At 40.1% G+C, this 23,074-nt stretch overlaps 1 protein-coding gene across 3 annotated transcripts in view; it reads right to left on the bottom strand.

Annotated features, from left to right (window-relative positions):
* Positions 1–7,352: 7,352 nt before the first annotated feature.
* The window catches only part of LOC101415991 (zinc finger protein 14-like), a 38,895-nt gene continuing 23,173 nt past the window's right edge, over positions 7,353–23,074 (bottom strand). For all 3 annotated transcript variants that reach the window (XM_058285644.1, XM_071211121.1, XM_058285645.1), the window contains 4 exons: positions 21,767–21,893; positions 20,925–21,017; positions 10,323–10,414; positions 7,353–9,871 (listed from right to left, as the gene is read on the bottom strand). In XM_058285644.1, the coding sequence (XP_058141627.1) occupies positions 7,835–9,871; positions 10,323–10,414; positions 20,925–21,017; positions 21,767–21,893 (2,349 nt within the window). In that variant the 3' untranslated portion in view covers positions 7,353–7,834. The remainder of the gene's footprint in view (positions 9,872–10,322; positions 10,415–20,924; positions 21,018–21,766; positions 21,894–23,074) is intronic.

Genomic DNA, 23,074 nt, shown 5'->3' with positions numbered 1-23,074 from the left:
TCTCATTAGATGTGAAGAATTGGATTCACTTGTATTTTTATTCAGTTGAATCCATAATTAGGAAGTGGTCACTCCAAACTGTATTAGAGTGAGGGGTATGTGGGCAGAAGTTTGAAACTTTGGGCATCAACAGGAAAGGGGTAAATGATGAAATACTACACTGAGAAGGAAGAAACCATGGGGTAGGAAGGAAGTTGAATAGGATGATATGGGTAATCCAAGGTGGGGGTAGGGAAAAATGTAATCAAACGTATAAACAATGATGAGAAATCAGGAAGAAATGATCAAGAAGAAAGGAATGTGTTCATTACAGTTGAGAACTTGAATGTAAATGGTCCTTAGAAGAGCAGTTTCAGTGGAGTAGTTGGCTGAAGTGTGACAAGATCACAGCTAGTTGAATTGGACATGAGTAAGTAGTGTCAAGTAATTAACCTAAGACTCACCTAGGAACCTTAGCTCTGAGAGGAGATCGAGGGAGCAGTACTTACAGTGGTGAAGGCCTTCAGCAAAGCTGATATCTCAGTTTTGGATGAGATGTAGAGAGGGGAAAGAATGCTTATGTGCCAAGGGAAAGCCAGAGAGAGGGAGGGGAGACATTTGAAGGGACTGAGCAAGGTTGTTGGGGCAAGATGAGAAGCAACACTGTCAAGGCCAACTGACATAGGCCTATTAATATTTGCTTATTCAAGTATATTGTTCATCAATTGGTATATTTTCCTAAAGCCCAATATTTCGGATAGATTCAGTATGTTAGACAGAAACATCTTCTTACCCATTTGACTATTCCTTACCATAGTAGGTTAGAATAAATAAGGGTTAATTTGCCCAGAAACATGCCATGTTCCTCCTGTTGCTTCTACCCTGCTCCCACCACTCTCCATACAGATTCCAAAGTCCCATGTGGTCTGCTTTCTACTCAGCTCTCCAATTCCATTCCCAACCAATTTTCCCCACTCTCTTTTCTGTTCTTTGAACTGGGGAACCTCTTTCCCCATTTAAAGCATTTGCCCTTCCTGTGACTGCTGTCAGGAAAGATCTTTCCTTAGCACTTTGAATGGATGCCTCCTTCAAATTCTTCATAACTAAACCTGAAGTTCACTTTATCTCCTCACATGAAAGGATATCTCTGTAACTACCTATATTTTATTAGTGATCATTGTAGTCTTTTAAAATTTATTCTTTTTTTCTTTATTGTGATTGTTTTAACTTTATATTTGGAGATGTTTAGATTCATATTTACAGAAAAATTACAATAAAAATATAGGGAATTCCCATACAACATCCTGGCACCCACACATGGTTACCACTACTAATGACAATGCAGATTAGTGTGGTTCATTTGTTAAAACTGATGAACCAATATGGAAGCATTGCTATTAATGGAAGTACATAGATGATAATTCTCTTTGTAATTCCTTCAAATCATTGTATGAAACAATGGCTATCTTTTCTGGAATTTAATTAGGCCTGTTGTGAATAAAGCACCATCATGGTGACAATGATTTGCCATAATGCCAATTTTTCAGTGTATGTAAGTGCACATTTCAAATTGTGAAATGACTAAGGCCAAACATGTCAAGATTTATTGTCCTGTTCCCTCTGAGTGTATAAATATTCAACAGTGAAACAGTACAGAGTCACTGCTCTCCTAATAGAGCAAGTAGAGTAGGCATCTACCAACCCTGGCCTGAGTAGTAAGCCTGCCTGAAAGACTGGACATGATTGAATCTTTTCCCTTCCTCTTTTGGCCATTTGTGCTAATACACTGTTCATTTACTAGAAGATTTTTTGTGCCTAAGCCTATGTTCCCAAGATGCACTACAGAGCAACTTGTTCCACTGTTTTAGGGGTCTGCAAACAGAGGTACCTTGCAAATTATGGAATGGAATTGGTTGACTTTTTGGCAATTATTTTAAACTTTCATATCTTTTGCATGGTGGTGTCTTGAGCAATACAGGATTGAAGCATATGTGTAGTAACCTGTCTACAGCTGATCACTGATCACAGTTTTGATTATTGAATTCCAGTCACTGGGTAATGGCTCTGGGGGAAGTTATTATTTCAACCTGCTCTGCACAAAGTTGGTGGCAGTCAGTGTTTCAACCTTGTCTACAATCTTGTTTAGAGGAAAAATCCTACATTTCAGGTACCTATGGCATAAGGTCTACATCCTCTTCAGGAAGGGTATCAATAAATGGAACTTTAAGAATCCCCCATGAACATTGTACATCCTCCCATGGCCCACTGAATGGAACATGGCAGAGTATGGGTTATGATGTGGACCATTGACCATGAGGTGCAGCAATGCCCAGAGATGTACTCACCAAATGCAATGGATGTGTCATGATGATGGGGGAGAGTGTTGCTGTGGGGGGAGTGGTGCAGTGGGGGTGGTAGGGGTGAATGGGGACCTCATATTTTTAATGTAGTATTTTTTAAAAATGAATTAAAAAAAAAAAAAGATTCCCCATGAATACCAGGGAGCTGTCAAACTGGTTTAATCCTGAGATCAATGAGTTGGGGCTACAAGTGCCTGGCCCATTGTTTCTTATATCTCTTTTCATTCTGGAACCAAGATTACAATCAGGCTTCCAAGAATAATATTGTGGTGAGTGTGAGGCCATTCACTGTTCAGGAGATTATGAGAATTGAAGATGGAGACCTGCAGGTGAAATCAAACTTATGAGACAAAAGGAAGATAACAGAGTAGGGAGTTCCAGTACTCAATCCTTCCACAAGTATAAAACAGGCAGAAAACATCTTAAACACCTATTTCAAATGTCCAGGTCCAGTATAACCCTGTACAACATCCATGGAGGAGCAGGAGGAAGAGGTCAATAAACTATCAAAAATAAAAAACTGTAATTATAGTCTCTGAGTGGCAGCTACTGGTGCCTATAACACAATCTTATAAAAGGCCACCCCCATGGGTACAGACACTGTCTAGCTGCCACCAACAGAAAGGTATTTAAAAATCCTATTCCACAAGAACAGGAAAGTGACAGCTGATCACTGATCACAGCTTTTGATTACTCAGCTCAGGTCACTGGGAAATGGCTCTGGAGGAAGTTATTGTTTCAACCTGCTCTGCACAAAGATGGTGGCATCTACCAACCTTTCCTGGACAGAGGCAGAGGGAGTGGTGATTTAAAGAAGCAGTAGTTTCCCAGGGTTGTGGGGGTGAGTAAGTTGAAATGCTGCATTTGCTTTCCAGGCTAGAAAAGCTCAGCTTTAGGAAGGCATTCAAGCTTTGCTGTCCTTACTGTCCTCCTCCACAGGACACAATGGAGCAAGTCTGCAACCCTTCATTACTTCCTGGCTCTGTTATGGCTAGGAAACAACAACTTGGGAACTTCATCCCTGGGGTTACCTTCCTACCAGAATTTGCACTCTACACAAAAGCAGAATAAGACAATGAAATGAATGTAAAAAACTATAGAAGTGGACAGTCTGAGACAAAGGCCTACAGCTTCAAATACTCAGGAAAGGGCAGTCTATATACTAGGAAAAGAACTGAAAACCAAACTCCTGTAAACAGTGGAACTCCAAAACAACTAACAAAGCAACAGGACAAGATGGAGGCCAGAAAGACAAGGAAAACCATGCACAGTATATTTACATTGACAAACCTTCCTGATAAGGGGGCTGAATTCCAAGAAAACGTTTGTCCTCTCACCAGCTGTTTACAAAATGAAAAAACCCATCCCAGGCATAAATACAAGAATTGACATTTCAAATATTAACACATAGAATGTGCACAAAAAAACACAAAATATAAACTGAGGCACAGGAAATGATGGTCCATTCAAAGGAAGCAGATAAAAATACAGAAAATTCCAATGAAGAAGATGAGAATGTAGACATTGTGAACAAAGTATTCTAAGAGAGGTCTTCAAAACTCTAAAGAGGGTGAATGAACGTCCAGGTAAAGAAGTAAAGTGTATCAGAAAAACAATAAATGAGCAATATAAAAGTTTAAGAGAAAAATGTAAACAATTTAAGTAAAAGTAACAAAATAAAAGTACTGGAGTTGAGGACCACAATAACTGGTATGAAAAATTTTCAGGAGGGTTTCAAGAGTAGATTGGAGTTGGCAGTGGTCTTGAATAAAAACATTTGATGTGAGTTAGGCTGAGGAGACAAAGAGAAAAGAAATATTGAAAGTAAAAATAGCCTAAAACGCCTATTGCATATCAATATATCTGACTCTGCCAGATGGAGAAGATAAAAAGGGCCAGAAGGATATTAAAAAAATAAACATTCACAAACTTTTAAGAAGGTGTGAATATGCAAATCCAAGAAGCTTGCTGATCACCAAATGGGATAACCATGAAAAAATATACTCCAGCATATATTGATTACAGTACCAAATGCAAAGGACAATGAGAGTTCTGAAAGCTGCAAGAGAAAAGCAACATTTTTACATACAAGGAGTCCCAATTAGATTGAGAAGTGATTGATTTCTCACCAGAACTCAGTGGAGGCAAGAGGGCAGAGGGTTGAAGTACTAAAAGGTCTGAAGGAAAACTAATACCTGACAAAAATTTATACAGCAAGTTGCTCTTTCAAAAGTGAGGGAGAGGAAAGCAGATGTGGCTCAAGTGATTGGGCTTCCATCTAACAAATGGGAGGACCCAGGTTTGATCCTCAGGGCCTCCTGATAAAGGCATGCCCATATGGTGAGCCAGGCCCATGCAGTGAGCCAGGCCCATGTGGCAAGGTAGTGACTGTGCAGTGACCCACATGGTTTGTCAGTGCCTGTGTGGCAACCAATGCATTGAGCCAGTTCCTGTACAGTAAGCCAGTGCCTGCATAGTGAGCCAGTGCCTATGTGGCAACCCATGTGGTAAGCCAGTGCTCATGTGGTGAACAAGTACCCACACAGTGAGCCATGCAGCAAGATAATGATGCAACAAAAAAGAGTTATGAAGATAATGATGCAACAAAAAAGAGTTATGAAGAGTCAAGGTGAGACAACAATAGAAACCAGCAACTGAGGTGGCACAAGTGACAGGGAACCTCTCTCCACATCAGAGGTCACCAGGATCAAATCCCAGTGCATCCTAGAGGAAAAAATGAGAAGCAAAAACCAAAAAAGAGAAAAAGATGCAGAACATCACACAGTAAATAGACACAGACAGGAAAAAGTACAGGGTGGAGGGGAGAGGGGAGAGTAAACTATGAGGGAGAAATTAAGACATTCTCTGTAAAAGAAAAGCTGAGGGAATTCATCATTACTAGACCTGCCTCACAAGCAATGCTAATGGGAGTTTTTCAGGCTGAAATGAAAATATACTAGATAGCACTTCAAAACAGCCTAAAAACTTAAATGAAAATGGGGGGTAGAAGAAGGATGTAAGCTGACACTTACATGGGTGAAATCTATGATAAGCTGGAGGTAAGTATTTGTACAAGGAAGGGATAAAATGGGGGAATAGGGTTACCTTTGGGTGGGGCTTTGTGGGCTTGAGGGGGGCTAGGGATGGGAGGATGAGTAATATTGCCCAAGAAATTGGGGGAGGGTGGGGCAACATATGAACATAGGAGGTTGTCAGGTATTTGGTTGAGAGTATAATGCTGAGAAAACTTTTTAAAAAATATAATAAGGAAGGTTACCTATTTAAGATGTTTAAAGGGGATAATCTTATGCAGGACAGGCTACTAGGGAGTATGTGAATGCTCATTTTGCCATAGTGGGTTATATCATTGGATAGAGCCCCATATAATGAGAGTGAAGGTATACCCACATCCTGGGGAGGACTGATGTTCTCAAATAGAGGGAATTATATCTCTAAAGAGAAATTGTGGCTCCCAGTGCATTGCAGCAGTTGAGCATGTCAAGCCCTCAACACTGTTGCAAATATCTCTGAACATGGCCCTTCAAGCAATGAAGACTGATTGTCACTGTGGGCCCTAAGGGCAGGGGGAAAGAGGTATTGAATAGATGGAATCAATGTAACTGTGTGGGCAGAAGTGTTCCACAAGTGTATGCAAGGATGAATATAAGACATGTAAAATTACACCAAAAATATATAGGGGTTGATAGGCTAAAATATAAGTCATAATGTAAAACATAACTAAAAATTTAGAAAACTCTAAAGTCTAAAATATAAACCACAATGTAAACCCAAATGTTACATTGTTTGAAAGCTATTGTCTCTATATCTGTACATCAGTTTCAGTAAATATAATATGAATATGTAAAAAGATTATTGCTGTGTAAGGGGAAAGGGTTTTATGTTGGATATGTGGGAGTACTGCATATGGTATATATGAATTACTGTGATCTAAAACTTTCATGAAGATAAGCTTAATAATTAGGAAAAAAAAGAAAAAGATAGGATGTAGACACTGAGGAAAAGACAGAAGTAGTTGCCTTGCCAATTTGCATACAGGGCAACACTTACTGCAGTGATGGGAGGCAAAATATCAAAAACAAAGATTTTGCATTTTTAAATTTTTTGATACCCCAATTTATTTTTACCTTAATTTTTCTAAATTAATATGTATTCTATATCTAACCTTTAAACTCATGACTCTATTCAATTTTACTATTAATGGAACCTAGCAATATATTGGGCTTCACTTTTGAAGAAGTTTTGGACCACAGAGAGGTTCAACAATAGCAGGGGAGGAATACTGGTGTGGGATGTTATTGACAGAGGACACATGGTTGGCAGGGAGTCCTACAGGGCATATATTCAGGGTACATAAAAATGGATATTTTCATAGTGGTTACAATTAAAAACAACTGGGAGAGTGCTGAGTTCCTAGCCAGGGGAGCTCTATCACAGTCCCTAAAGGAACAGCAACAATCCCCCAAGTGCAACAGCAAAGACCAAAAAAGAAGGAAGGTCCAACAATGAGCCCTTGATATGAATGACTATGTTTGTGAGCCTGTGCACCTGAAATAAGAACAAGGCCTCGAGCTGCAGTGTGCCTAAGAGTTACCTCCTGAGAGCCTCCATGTTCCTCAAATGTGGCCAGTCTCAAAGCCAAACTCAGCATGTAAATGTGTTCCCTTCTCCCCAGCATGGGACATGACTCCTGGGGATGAGCCTCCCTGGCACCAAGGGATTACTACCAAGTACCAGCTGATGATGTAACTAGAACCATTTGTGTAATGTTAGCACCAGTATTATTGTATTGTATTGTTAGGTGTGTAACTCCATATCTTGCTTTCTACAAGTGCATAAATGCAAATGTAAAAAAGGTAGTGATAAATAAAGCCTTTGGTACACTCAGTACACAAATATATAAATGATAATAAGTAAAAAATGGTTGGGGATCAGGGGCTTATAGTATACATGGAAGCTATTGAAGTAGTATGGATGACTACAGGAACTACTGAACAGATTAAAAACAGTTTATTCACTATGTGAGTTCTCTGGTATGTTTAAAGGTTAAATCTCTGGCTGAAGTCTCTTTCATACTGAAAACTATTATACTGTGAGTTTTTACATTTAAAGAATATTGACTGATGGCTTTCTCAAATATCTGGCATTCATAGGGATTCTCTCCAGTTTAAGTAATCTCCTGTTGTCCAAGGTTAGAATAATTAATGTTTCCTGACACATATATTATGATTTCTGTCCAGCATGAATTCTCTCATTTCCTGAGGACAGAACTAAAAGTGAAAGTTTTCCCACATAGACAACATTCATAGGGTTTCTATCCAGTGTGAATTCTCAATTGTTTTTGAAGACTAGTATATTGGCTGAAGACTTTTCCACAAAGATGACACTCATGGGGTTTCTCTCCAGGGTGAGTTCGAGTTCTCTCATGATGTTGAAGAGACTTACGATTACTGAAAGCTTTCCCACATAGAAGACATTCATGGGGTTTTTCTCCTGTGAGTTCTTTCATGTTGTTTTAGGTGAGATAGTTGAATGAAGGCTTTCCCACAAAGATGACACTCATGGGGTTTCTCTCCAGTGTGAGTTCTCTCATGATGTTGAAGAGACTTACGATTACTGAAAGCTTTCCCACATAGAAGACATTCATGGGGTTTTTCTCCTGTGTGAGTTCTTTCATGTTGTTTTAGGTCAGATAGTTGAATGAAGGCTTTCCCACAAAAATGACATTTATGGGGTTTCTCTCCAGTGTGAGTTCTTTCATGTTGTTTCAGGTTAGATGAATGAAGGAAGGCTTTCCCACAAAGATGACATTCATGGGGTTTCTCTCCAGTGTGAGTTCTTTCATGTTGTTTTAGGGTAGATTTTTGAAGGAAGGCTTTCCCACAAAGATGACATTCATGGGGTTTCTCTCCAGTGTGAGTTCTTTCATGTTGTTTCAGGTTAGATGATTGAATGAAGGCTTTCCCACAAAGATGACATTCATGGGGTTTCTCTCCAGTGTGAGTTCTTTCATGTTGTTTTAGGGTAGATTTTCGAAGGAAGGCTTTCTCACAAAGATGACATTCATGGGGTTTCTCTCCAGTGTGAGTTCTTTCATGTCGATTTAGGGTAGATTTCCGAAGGAAGGCTTTCCCACAAAGATGACACTCATGGGGTTTCTCTCCAGTGTGAGTTCTCTCATGATGTTGAAGATACCTACGATTACTGAAAGCTTTGCCACATAGAAGACATTCATGAGGTTTTTCTCCTGTGTGAGTTCTTTCATGTTGTTTTAGGTTAGATTGTTGAATGAAGGCTTTTCCACAAAAATGACATTTATGGGGTTTCTCTCCAGTGTGAGTTCTTTCATGTAGTTTCAGGTTAGATGGTTTAGCAAAGGTTTTCCCACAAAGATGACATTCATGGGGTTTCTCTCCAGTGTGAGTTCTTTCATGTAGTTTCAGGTTAGATGGTTGAGCAAAGGTTTTCCCACAAAGATGACATTCATGGGTTTTCTCTCCAGTGTGAGTTCTTTCATGTCGTTTTAGCGCAGATTTTCGAAGGAAGGCTTTCCCACAAAGATGACATTCATGGGGTTTCTTTCCAGTGTGAGTTCTTTCATGTCGCTTTAGGGTAGATTTTAGAAGGAAGGCTTTCCCACAAAGATGACATTCATGGGGTTTTTCTCCAGTGTGAGTGCTCATATGTTTTTGAAGATTACTATACACACTGAAGGCTTTCCCACAAAGATGACACTCACGGGGTTTCTCTCCAGTGTGAGTTCTTTCATGTTGTTGAAGAGACCTACGATTACTGAAAGCTTTCCCACATAGAAGGCATTCATGGCATTTTTCTCCTGTGTGAGTTCTTTCATGTTGTTTTAGGTCAGATAGTTGAATGAAGGCTTTCCCACAAAAATGACATTTATGGGGTTTCTCTCCAGTGTGAGTTCTTTCATGTTGTTTCAGGTTAGATGGTTGAACAAAGGCTTTCCCACAAAGATGAGATTCATGGGGTTTCTCTCCAGTGTGAGTTCTCTCATGATATTTAAGGGAAATATAATGACTATATGTTTTCCCACACAGATGACATTCAAATGGTTGTCCCCCAGTGTGGCATCTCTTATTTTGTTTAAGGGAAGATAATGTAATGAAGCCTTTCCCACAGAGATGACATTCTTGCAGTTTTTCTCCAGTGTGACATCTCTCATGCTGTTTAAGGGAAGAGGATGTAGTGAAGGCTTTCCCACCTAGGTGACATTCGTGGGTTTTCTCTCCAATGGGAGTTACATTGTATTGCCTGAGTTCAGAGCACTGGATACAGTTTTTATCATTTTGGTAGTATTCATATGATTTACTTGTATGGTGATGTTGTTTAAAATATGAGTAGTCACTGAGGACTGCTGGAGGTGGTTTCCTGAAATAGGATTTCTTTGTTAAGTGAATCAATGCATATTGGGTCACTATGGATGTGAGAGGGGAATCTTCTTGCAAAGAAATACATTTAAAGGAATTCTTCTGGGTGTGAGATCTGTGCTGTGGGGAATCAGATGAGAGACTGTAAAACTTCTGAACATTTAAATGAATTCCTACATTTCCCTAGATATGAAACCTAGACTAATCCACAAGTGATATTATCCAATTAAAATATCTGCCATGCTGGTTTCATATAAAAAGTATTTTATTCCATACACATAGATTTTCTCTATTATAAAAATCTAATTGCAGAGTTATCTGATCAATTTTGAGGTTCATGATGTTTCAAAGATTACATTCATGAAACCTGCTTATGCAATTTCGATTTTTATGTGAACTCAAGTTAGAGTTTCTGTTTAGGTTTTTACCAAAAATTGAAACTATCACAAATTTTTGCTGGATTAGCACTTAATTCTAACATTAATTATAATTTCATGATTTACAGAATTCCTAATTTATTCCATCCTTTGGTATCTATTTAGAACACTAGGGTTTACAAAATTGAACTTACCAATGACATGATTTTAGAAGTGTCTTTCCTATAGGTAGGTTTACTGAATACCATTTCTATCATTTCCCATGTTTTAAAGGCACATTTCCTCCCTGCAGAGATTGGAAAAAGCAGAATAAAATTTTAGAATAGTACCAGGGGAAGAAAAATTTTAAAAGTTCCAAATATCCTTTTCAGTATGTTTCCCACATTCACAATTAACTGGGAAAGAATATCAAAGTCATAAATAATTCTAGGACATCACAGTCAGAAAGGATTTTGAGACATGGAATGTGAGAAAAAAGCTGGGATGTCAGTGAGGTAAAAAAGAGGAAAATGGGAGGGGGCAAGATGGCGGCTGAGTGAACATCCCTGTTAGGGTCTTCTGCAGGGAATCGGCTGGGCGGCATTGGAGTCTCTTTGGGACCGGATTGTTTCGGGATTTTTGCTGGCCCGGAGGTGTCTGGACATCATTTGGAGGGAAGGTAACAGAGAGGATCCTTCTGTGAAATATACACGGAGATCCCAGCTACCTGTAGAGGATTCCCTCCTTGGGTAGGCAGAGCCGAGGCATCTAGTGCCGTGCAGTGGGGCTGAGCCAGGCCGGGGTGCAGCAGCGGATGCCGGAGCTGGGCCGGGACGCGGCTGCGGTGGCAAGCGGAGCCGGGCGGAGCCGGGCCGGGCTGCCGGGCGGCGAGCGGGGCCGGGTGGGGCCGAGCCGGGCCGCGGCGGCGGGCTGCGGCGTGCGGAGCCGGGCGGGGCCGGTCCAGGCCGCGGTGGCGGGAGGCGGATGCCGGAGCCGGGCCGGGCCGCTGTAGCGAGCAGAGCCGGGCAGAGCCGGGCCGGGCCGCGGCGGCGTACGGAGCCAGGTGGGGCCGGTCCAGGCCGCGGTGGCGGGAGGTGGACACCGGAGCCGAGCTGGGCCGCTGCAGCGAGCGGAGCCGGTCCAGGCCGTGGTGGCCTGGCGTACGGAGCCGGTCCAGGCCTCCACGGCGGGCTGTGGCAGGCAGAGCTGGGCCGGGCCACGGGGGCGTACAGAGCCGGGCGGAGCTGGTCCAGGCCTCGGCGGCGGGCAGCGGAGGCCGGAGACGGGCCTGCGGAGGGGTTTCTGTTCTTTGGTTTTGTGTTTTTTTTGTTTTTGTTTTTTAATTAATTTATTTTTATTTTTTGGAGCCTCTGCAGTACTGGGGAGTTTGTGGGCCCTGGGAGGCCTATTGGGGGTTTGTGGGAAGAGAGGTGCTTGCAGACCCATTTGGGCTGACAGACGGGGGTTTTAGGGCAAAGCGGGGGGAAGTTGTGATTGCAGACACAAACAATAGTGTTTCCGCCTAGAGCCATGCCTCCACCCCCCCACCCCTGTTGCGGAACTACAGCAGTCTCAAAGTGATAGCAACAAAGAGACGTTACCAGGGTCTCACGGGGTGCCAGACGTTTGGAACCTGATTAGGGGAATATTTTGCGAAGTGTGGGAATTTTGGGTTTGGACTCTGCTATTAGCGTTTCTGGCTGGAGCCCTTCCCCCGGATCTGGATATTTTATCTGAGTCATTAAATTGGCTGCAGCCTAGAGGAGCACCCAGGTGGACGTTCCTGGGGACCACAGGGTGGGAGGGTTCCTGAACTCAATTGGTGATATATCCACATAATAGACTCTAGTGAGTGAATTGTAGGACACAGAACACAGGATAGAGCTTGTGGATGAGACCTCACCCATAGGGCTGGCACCCAGCTGCGGGGATCCCTGAAGGCTGTGATGCACTGTGGTGCTCCCAGGATTCCCGTTAACTGGACTTGAAGTTGCCAGGTCTGAGTTCCCTGGACTCTGGCGGCCCACACACCAGAGACTCACAACTCTTGAGGCCTTAATACCTCAGACTGTCCATCCCTGAATCCACCACACCCTGAGGTTCATCTGACATCTGAGGCCCTTGAATATCCTAGCCCTCAAAGTTTGCGTTTTTTCTTCTTTATTTTATTTTGTTTTGCTTTTATTTTTATTCTATTTCTATTTTTTTTTTATTCAAGTTTTTAAAGGTTCTGATTCCTGGCATTGCATTATCCCCTAGTATTTTCTCCCACCGTATCCCCCAAAGTCTCTTTTTCCTTTTTTTTTTTTTAAATCCTCTCTTTCTTGTCCCCGATCTTCTTCTTATTCTATATTATCTTAACAATACAATAGGTCCTGCAGGAAACACCTCACATTTACTGGGTTTCCTCATCTTCCACTGCCTCAGTTCTCTGTGAATAGATTTAGGCTATCTACACTAACCCCTTTCCCCTACAACTTGATATCCTCCACCATCTGCTATCTCTCCTACATTCCAACTCCCTTTCTTTGATCCACTAAGCGTCTAACTCTTAATTTCTAATACCTTTGTTTAGTTTTCCATCTGGTATCTGCCCTTGAAACGATTACCTTTCTTATGTCTTTCCCTCTCTCACGAAAACAATAGCTTCTTAGTACGTACCATATTCCTCCCATATTCAGTCGTCTACCTTATTATAGGTACTTTCTTACTACTAGAACTCTACACAATTTACATGATCTAACCTCCATCCTCCCAGAACTCATATTGATGCTTTGTTAACATATATCACAAATACTACTTTACACTTTTTCCTTCCTTACACAATTGCCTTTCGCCAGCACGAATACTTTCCTTTAAAGTGAACTTAACCAGCAATAAGAAATTCGAATAGGAAGAACAAAGTGACAAAGAGAAGATATAACGCTTATGCAAAAAAAAAAAACAGTTAATTAATCACCAAGACTAGACAAACAAGCTACGGACCTGATTAAACCCGTCAAGGAAAAATGATGACAAGACAGCAACAAAAATCTACAAACCAAACCAGTAATCAGGAAAACATGACTGAATCCAATCAACAAACTAAAAATCAGGAAGGGGAGCAGAACTTCGCACAAGCAATGAAAGATCTCAAAACATTTATCACCGACAAATTTGATGAAGTAATGAAAGAGGTTAACAACATGAAGACAACACTTGGAGGGGAAATTGCAGACATGCGCAAAAAAATAACAGATATGATGGAAATGAACACCACAATTCAAGAAATCAAAAATACACTTGCAGCAAATATCAGCAGACTAGAAGAGGCAGAGCAGAGAATTAGTGATGTGGAAGACAGTGCATTGGAAATCAAACAGATAGTAGAAGTGGTCAATAAAAAGGTAGAAAAAATCCAGATAGGACTTAGGGACCTGAATGATAACGCAAAACGCTCAAACATACGTATTATAGGCATTCCAGAAGGAGAAGAGAAGGGAAAGGGGTCAGAAGGAGTGTTGCAGGAAATAATGACTGAAAACTTCCCAAATCTACTGAAAGAGACAGATGTACATATCCAAGAAGCACAGCCCACTCCACTGGTCATAAACCCCAACAGGCCCACCCCAAGACATATACTTGTCAAATTATCCAATGCTCAAGACAAAGAGAAAATTCTAAAAGCAGCAAGAGAAAAGAAAACCATCACATACAAGGGAAGCTCCATAAGATTAAGTGCTGATTTCTCATCTGAAACCATGGAAGCAAGAAGGCAGTGGTATGATATAGTCAAGGTACTAAAGGAAAAAAAATTCCAACCAAGAATACTCTATCCAGCTAAACTAGCATTCAAAAATGATGGAGAGTTCAAAATATTCACAGATAAACAGAAACTGAAAGAGTATATCAACAAGAAACCTCCCCTTCAAGAAATTCTTAAGGGAGTCCTGCAAGAAGAAAGGAAAAAACAGGACAGTCAGAGATGGAGGAGAGTGGAAGAGCAACAAAAAAGACAAAAATAGAAGGGGAAAATATAATAATAAAAACAAAGTATAACAAACACAAATCCAACCAAAATATGGCTACCACAAATAATTCTCTGAACGTAATAACACTGAATGTCAATGGATTAAACTCACCTATCAAAAGATTCAGACTGGGACACTGGATAAGGAAATATGACCCATCTATATGCTGTCTACAAGAGACACATCTTAGACCCAGAGACGCATGGAGATTGAAAGTGAATGGCTGGAAAACAATCATACAAGCAAACAACAACCAAAAAAGGGCAGGAGTAGCTATATTAATATCAGACAAAATAGACTTTAAATGTGAAACAATTGTGAGAGACAAAGAAGGATACTACATTTTAGTGAAAGGGACAATCTGTCAAGAAGATCGAACGATCATAAATATTTATGCTCCTAACAAGGGTGCCTCTAAATACGTGAGACAAATGCTGGAAAAACTATGTGAAAAAATAGATGCATCTACAATTATAGTGGGGGACTTTAATACACCACTATCAACTCTGGACAGAACATCTCAAAAGAGAATCACTAAGGAAACAAAACATTTGAACAGTATATTAGAAGAGCTGGATCTAATAGATATATATAGATCATTACACCCAAACACAGCAGGATATACATTTTTCTCAAGCGCACATGGAACATTCTCCAAGATAGACCATATGCTAGGCCACAAAGAAAGGCTTAATGAATTCAGAAAGATCGAAATCATACAAAACAATATCTCTGACCACAGTGGAGTCAAGCTGGAAATTCGCAAGGGACAGAGGCCCAGACTTCACATCACAATTTGGAAATTAAACAGCACACTCTTAGAAAAACAGTGGGTCAAAGAGGAAATCTCAAAAGAAATCAATGACTACCTTGATACAAACGATAATGATAACACAACATACCAAAATTTATGGGATGCAGCAAAAGCAGTACTGAGAGGGAAATTTATAGCCATAAATTCACATATCAAAAAAGAAGAAAGAGCAAAAATTGAAGAACTGCTCTTTTGACGGAATTAGAAAAACAACAACAAAGTAACCCAACAGGAAGAAGAAGGAAGGAAATAACAAAGATAAGAGCAGAACTAAATGAAATAGAAAATAAGAAAGCACTTGAAAAAATAAACAAGACCAAGAGCTGGTTTTTTGAGAAGATCAACAAAATTGACAAACCTTTAGCGAGACTAACAAAGAAAAAAAGAGAGAAGATGCAAATACACAAAATAAGAAATGAGAAAGGCGATATCACCACTTACCCCACAGAAATAAAGACTATCATAAGAGGATACTTTGAAAAACTATATTCCAACAAAAATGACAATTTAGAGGAAATGGACAAATTCCTAGAAACACATAAGCGGCCCATATTGACAAAAGAAGAAATTGATGACCTTAACAAACCAATCACAAGCAAAGAGATAGAATCAGTCATTAAAAATCTCCCAACTAAGAAGAGCCCAGGGCCAGACGGCTTCACAGGTGAATTCTACAAAACATTCTGGAGGGAACTAACGCCAATCCTGTTGAAACTATTCCAAAAAAATCGAAACAGAAGGAACATTGCCGAACTCCTTCTATGAGGCCAACATTATCCTAGTACCAAAGCCAAACAAAGACACCACAAGAAAGGAAAATTACAGACCAATTTCTCTAATGAACCTAGATGCAAAAATACTCAACAAAATACTTGCTAATCGTATTCAACAACACATTAAACAAATTATACACCATGACCAAGTGGGATTTATTCCAGGTATGCAAGGATGGTTCAACATAAGAAAATCAATCAATGTGATACACCATATAAACAGATTGAAGGGAAAAAAATCACATGATTATATCTATAGATGCAGAAAAGGCATCTGACAAAATACAGCACCCCTTCTTGATAAAAACACTCCAAAAGATCGGAATACAAGGAAACTTTTTGAACATGATAAAGAGTATATATGAAAAACCTACAGCCAACATTGTTTACAATGGAGAAATCTTGAAATCCTTCCCTCTAAACTCAGGAACAAGACAAGGATGCCCATTGTCTCCGCTCCTATTTAACATTGTCTTGGAAGCACTTGCTCGAGCACTGAGGCAAGAACCAGATATAAAAGGCATTCAAATTGGAAGGGAAGAAGTCAAAATTTCATTATTTGCAGATGACATGATCCTATACATAGAAAACCCTGAGAGATCTACAACAAAGTCGCAGGTTATAAGATCAATGCGCAAAAATCAGTAGCATTTCTGTACACCAATAATGAGCAAGATCAGGAGGAAATCAAGAAACAAATACCATTCACAATAGTAAATAAAAAAAATCAAATACTTAGGAATAAATTTAACTAAAGAAGTAAAAAACCTATACACCGAGAACTATACAAGACTGTTCAAGGAAATCAAAGAAGACCTAAATAAATGGAAGAATATTCCTTGTTCATGGATAGGAAGACTGAATATTATTAAGATGTCTATCTTACCAAAACTGATCTACACATTCAATGCAATCCCAATAAAAATCAACACAGCCTTCTTTAAGGAACTAGAAAAACTAACTATGAAATTTATTTGGAAAGGAAAGAGGCCCTGAATAGCCAAAGACATACTGAAAAAGAAAAACGAAATAGGAGGAATCACACTTCCTGACTTCAAAACATACTACAAAGCTACAGTAGTGAAAACAGCATGGTATTGGCATAAGGAGAGACACACAGACCAATGGAATTGAATTGAAAGTTCAGATATAGAACCTCATGTATATAGCCATATAATATTTGATAAAGCCACCAAACCCTTGCAACTGGGAGAGAATGGCCTATTCAACAAATGGTGCCTGGAGAACTGGATAGCCATATGTAGAAGAATGAAAGAGGATTACCATCTCACACCTTATACAAAGATCAACTCAAGATGGATCAAAGACCTAAATATAAGAGCCAAGACCATAAAGATCTTGGAAAGCAGTGTAGGGAAACATCTACAGGACCTTGTAATAGGAAATGGATTCATGAATATCACACCAAAAGCAAGAGCAGCAAAAGAACAAATAGATAAATGGGACTTCCTCAAAATTAAAGCCTTCTGCACCTCAAAGGAGTTTGTCAAGAAAGTAAATAGGGAACCCACACAATGGGAGAAAATATTCGGCAACCATATATCTGATAAGAGACTTATATCTTGCATATATAAAGAACTCATATATCTTGAAAACAAAAAGATAAACAACCCATTTAAAAAATGGGAAAAAGATTTAAACAGACACTTCTCCAAAGAAGAAATACAAATGGCTAAAAAGCACATGAAAAAATGCTCCAAATCTCTAGCTATCAGGGAAATGCAAATCAAAACGACAATGAGATACCATCTTACTCCCATAAGATTGGCAGCTATGAAAAAAACAGAAGAGTACAAATGCTGGAGAGGATGTGAAGAAAGGGGAACACTCATCCACTGCTGGTGGGAATGCAGAAGGATCCAACCATTCTGGAGGACAGTTTGGTGGTTTCTCAAAAACCTAAACATAGATCTGCCATATGACCCAGCAATACCACTGCTGGGTATATACCCATCAGAACTGAAAACAAGGACACAAACCGATATATGTATACCAATGTTCATAGCAGCATTGTTCACTATCGCCAAAAGTTGGAATCAATCCAAATGCCCATCAACAGATGAGTGGATCAATAAAATGTGGTCTATACACACAATGGAATACTACTCGGCTGTAAGAACAAATACACTACAATCACACGTGATAACATGGATGAATCTAGGGAATCTTATGTTGAGTGAAGCAACCCAGGCATTGAAGGACAAATACTACATGACCTCAATGATATGAAATAAGCAAACTGCCTCAGAGAGCTAGAGTCTGGAAAAGAGGCTTACAGGAAAGCGGGGGTTGGAGAAAGGATGTGAGTTAACGTCTGCAGGGGTGGAATCTGTGATGAGCTGGCGGTAAGTATGAGCAAAAAGAAGGGACAAAATGGGGGCAAGGGGTTGCCTTTGGGTGGGGCTTTGTGGGTTTGAGGGGGGCTGGGGATGGGAAGAGGGGTAATATTGTTCAAAAATTTGGGGGAGGGAGGGGCAACATACAAACATGGGAGAGTGTCAGGTGTCCGTTGAGAACAAAAAGTTGAGAAAATCGTATCAAAGTATAAGTAGGAGGGACACCTGGTTAGGATGCTCAGGGGGTATGGTCTGATGCGGGGCGGACTCCGGGGGAATAGCTGAAGGCTCATTTTGCCAAGGTGGGTTGTACCATTGGGAAGAGACCCAAGATGTGAGAGTTGATGTGGACCCACACCCTGGGGAAGACTAATGCCATCAAATAGAGAGAACTGTATCTCTCGAGAGAAAGGATGGCTCCCAGGGCATTAGTGCAGTTGAGAAAGTCAGGCCCTGAATACTGCTGCAAGGATCTCTGGACAGGGCTTCTTGGGAAATAGAGATTGGCTGGCGTTGTGGGCCTCAAGGGGAGGGGGAAAATGGATGAGGAATGGAAGGAACCAAGGGGAATATGGGGGCAAGAGAGGAGTTCTGTGAGAGTACACGAGGATGAATATAAAACATGTAATATTACACCAGAAACATATAGGGGACGACAGACTAATATTGTAAACCATAAGGCAAAACATAGGATAACTAAAAAATTTAGAAAACTGTACAATCTAAAGTATGGACCACATAGTAAGCACAGATGTCACCTTGTTTGAAATCTATTGTCCTGGAATCTGTACATCAGTATCAGGAAATATGATATGAATAAGCTAAAAGATTATCGCTATGGAAGGGAAAAGGTTTTATGGTGGATCTTGGGAAGTACTATATATTGTATATATGAATTTCGGTGATCTAAGACTCTTGTGAAGCTGACATTATGTTGGGATTCACTTTACAGGAAGTTTTGAATCATAGAGTGGTTCAACAATGGCAGCAGAGGAATACTGATATAGGATGTTATTGACAGGATATATATGGCTGACAGGGAGTTATACAGGGCATATGCCCAGGGTATATAGTAATGTCTAGATATACTCATAGTGGAAACAATTAAAAACAACAGCGGGGGCGGGTACTGGGCACCTGGCCGGGGGGGTCACGGTCATGGACCCTGGGGAGCAGCGGCAGTCCGCCAGAGGCAACGGCAAGAACCAGGAAGGAAGGAGGGCCCAACAGTGGGTTCCTGATACTAATGGCTATGCTTTTGAGCCTATACATCTGCAATAAGAACAAGGCCTAGAGTAGCACTGTGCCTGGGAGTTTCCTCCTGACAGCCTTCATGTTACTCAAATGTGGCCACTCTCACAGCCAAACTCAGCATGTAGATGCAGTGCATTCCCCCCAACGTGGGACATGACACCTGGGGATGAGCCTCCCTGGCACCGAGGGATCACTACCACATACCAGCTGAAGATGCAACTAGAAAATGACCTTGAATTAAAGGTTCAATACGGATCAGCAGAATATCCTTGTCTACATATAATAACATGACTTCAAAATGCTGTTTGACCTAATATAAGGGGGAAATGGAAAGGAGAAATGAGATTATAAGGCTATGAGTCTCTAAAAAAGAGTCTGGAGGTTGTCAGAAGGAATGCCCTTATGCACAACTGAGCAGAGTCTAAGAGACAGATAAAGTAGATACAGCCCCAGGTATTGGTTCTTCTGAGGGATAAAGAGACCCACGGGTTCTATGGTCATGGCAGATGGGGTTCACTGCCATGGCAGATGGCCCTTCTTTGGAGCTGGTATTTCTACATGATGGAACTGAACTCGGAGGGGATCTCTTCCCACAAGACTTGCATGCTACTTTATTGGAATTGTAGTTGGTGCTGGGGTTTAAGATATATTTAGGGGATTTGAATCTCTGGACTGATAATAAGACACCCAGGCCCAGAACCTCAACAGACTTCAGCTCCTACACTTTGATTTATTGGACTGACCCCACTCAGCTAACATGGAGTTGAAGAAGGTCAACCACCACACCATGGAGCCTAGAGTGTCTACAACTGAAAGCAGGAGGAGTGCATCCAGTATCCATGTGGAATCTAAGCCCCCACTTGACACAGATGTGCAATGGACACAACCAATCCAATGTCCACAGAGAAAATGTGGAATGGGTGTGGGAAGGGTAGCCATGGTGGCTGCTGGGTTTGGGGAATGGGAGGAAGAGATGAGATGTGGAGGCGTTTTCGGGACGTGGAGTTGTCCTGGGTGGTGCTTCACGGACAATTACAGGACATTGTAGACCCCCCCAGGGCCCACTGGATGGAACGGGGGAGAGTGTGGGCTATGATGTGGACCATTGACTACGGGGTGCAGTGATGTTCAGAGATGTACTTACTTGGTGCAATGGATGTCTCACGATGATGGGAGAGAGTGTTGCTGTGGGGGGAGTGGGGGTGGGGGCAGTGGGGTTGATTGGGACCTCGTATTTTTTGAATGTAATTCATAAAAATAAATAATTTTAATTAAAAAAATAAAAATAAAAAAAAATAAAAATAAAAAGAGGAAAATATCTTCCAAGAATAGGAACAGGAAAAGGATTATTATGTGAGAGTTTAATTACAATAATAAATGAATATCCCTTTCCCAATGCCAATGACACTCAATAAAGCTTGAGAAATGTATGGAACAAACACATGTCACTAAAATTTCCCCATATCTTGAGGTACATTTTAGAAATCATAACTCATACAAAGAAAACTGAAGAAATCATTACACACTTAAGGAATCCTGAAGTTAAAATATTCAAGCACATACTTTATCATGAGACCCCTCTTCTAATGCAGAGGTCTTTACAGCTCACCTGGATTCTGGTATTGAGGAAAAACTACTCCTTCTCTCGACACTTCTTCCTGTTCCAACTGGGAAAGCACATCCCTTTTGCAGACTTGATATCCTGTTTGTATGGAAAAAAGTTACAGGATTTTGAGTTTTGACTGTAACAGGGCATGATCATGATGTACATCACAAGTTACCAAAGAATAGGGTAAGCACTGGAGGTCAGCAATGCAGCAATAACTTGAACTTAGATCATTGACAATATTTCAACAGAAATTGTAACTCTTGACCTTTTGCCCATTTCAATGAGAACCACTGTTTGTTGTTACCCATGTACTAATAAAAAGAGAGACTGGAATTGTCTATATTCTAAATGGTGAGAAATCTCTGTTTTCAAAGTGATTGAATATTATGTTCAAAAATAATCCAATTAACATAAATTCTCAAAAAATGATCTAAATTTTATATGGAAAAGGATATATGCAATGTTTCTACTATTGTGTTCTGAAGCCTCAGCATAGCACTTGGAGGAGAATACTTATATCAGCACAGCCCTGATTGTTGGAAATTGAAATTCAAGAAAGACACTAAATTGTGGTCAAGAAGATTAAATTCTATTGGGGTGAACTTGATGTAAATAAAAAATGAAGAAACAAATTCATTTAGAGATTGTTAGCACAGCATAAATGTATTAAAAGTATAAAATATAAAAATATAATGTAAGAAAGATTATACAATTTGGAGAAACTGATTGAGATATCTGAATTAAAAAATGAAAGATGATTTATGATGAATATATAGGTAGATTAGATAGATGTTAGATAGATAAAAGATAGATATAGGTGGTAGATAAATTTTGAGTCTCACCTACTGAGACCAGGTTATTGATATTCTCCAGCATCACTTCTCTGAACAGCGTTCTTTGGGTTGTGTCTAACAGGTCCCACTCTTCCTGGGTGAAGTCTACAGTCACATCCTTGAAGGTCACTAATGCCTAAAAAAATCACAGTAATTTGTGTTCACACAGGGCTATCCTTACCAATGTCTTGAGTGAGATGTACAAAATAACAGCACTAAAGAAGCAGAAACTGTGTATATAAAACTCAAAAGTTGTTGGGGTTCCAGAAACATCATTATCAATGCTGAACTTTCATCTGCCTTTCAGATGCACTCACAGGCACATATACACTCTGAACCCACAATACCCCACTGTAAAAGAAAATCACATGACATAGGGTATGACATACATCTGGAAATATCCCCATAAATTTGTCATTATGCCTTTCTGCTAATTGTTCAGTTTTCCTTTGAGCATTAATAACTAAATCAATATTTGTCAACAATTTTAATTAAATTTACAGATATTATAAGGCAAGCAATATCAATTATATGTATCATTTTAAAAGATGGATATGATTAGGTTACTCCCTTATATAGATGAGCTCACTTTCCTCTCATTTATAAAATCATTTAAGAATATGTTATGCATTTTGGCAAATGCAAGTTAATGTATCAATTGCTTTCTATCTAAATTCACTTCACGGGTCTATTATTCATTAAAATGGCAGGGATCCTTGAAAACATAACCAGAATTCTGCAAAACTAAATAAGTTTCAAATCAGTAAGTCCTGATTTCCTCAGTGCTACATAGCTCAGGTATACATGGTAATGTATAAATACAGATGGTTCAGTATCACAAGACAGGGACACCTGAGAGAGTGTACTGATACATGGCCTTAGACTGACTATTCCTGTGGTAGGAGGCCTCCCAATCTCAACTTTCTGGGGTGTACAAAGACCAGTTTCATTGTCTTTCTTTTATCTTCATGTCATCTAAGATGAAAACTTTCCTGTTCATTGCCTCTGGCCTTTACTAATCTTTAAAAATTTTCACTGAGACATAAATTGTATTCTCTCTATTATACAGCTTCTGAAACCACAGCCACAATGAAGGAAAAAATAATTCTATAATGACACCCATTTATAAAATTTGAATAAATTTAATTTAGAAAATTGAAGTTGGGAAATTTGACCAAGGTGGTAAGAAGAACTGTAGTTTTTAAAAAATTATTTCAAGAAAAATGTATGTGTCTCAAATAGTGGGGTTCCTGCCTACAACACGGGAGGCCCTGTGTTTGGTTCCTGGTGTCCCCCGAAAGAAGATGAGCAAGACAA

The sequence above is a fragment of the Dasypus novemcinctus genome, chromosome 23, assembly GCF_030445035.2.
Source record: "Dasypus novemcinctus isolate mDasNov1 chromosome 23, mDasNov1.1.hap2, whole genome shotgun sequence".
NCBI classification, from domain to species: Eukaryota; Metazoa; Chordata; class Mammalia; order Cingulata; family Dasypodidae; genus Dasypus; species Dasypus novemcinctus.
The sequence above is the reverse complement of the archived record's forward strand: the minus strand, read 5'-3'. Positions and strand labels throughout refer to the sequence as shown.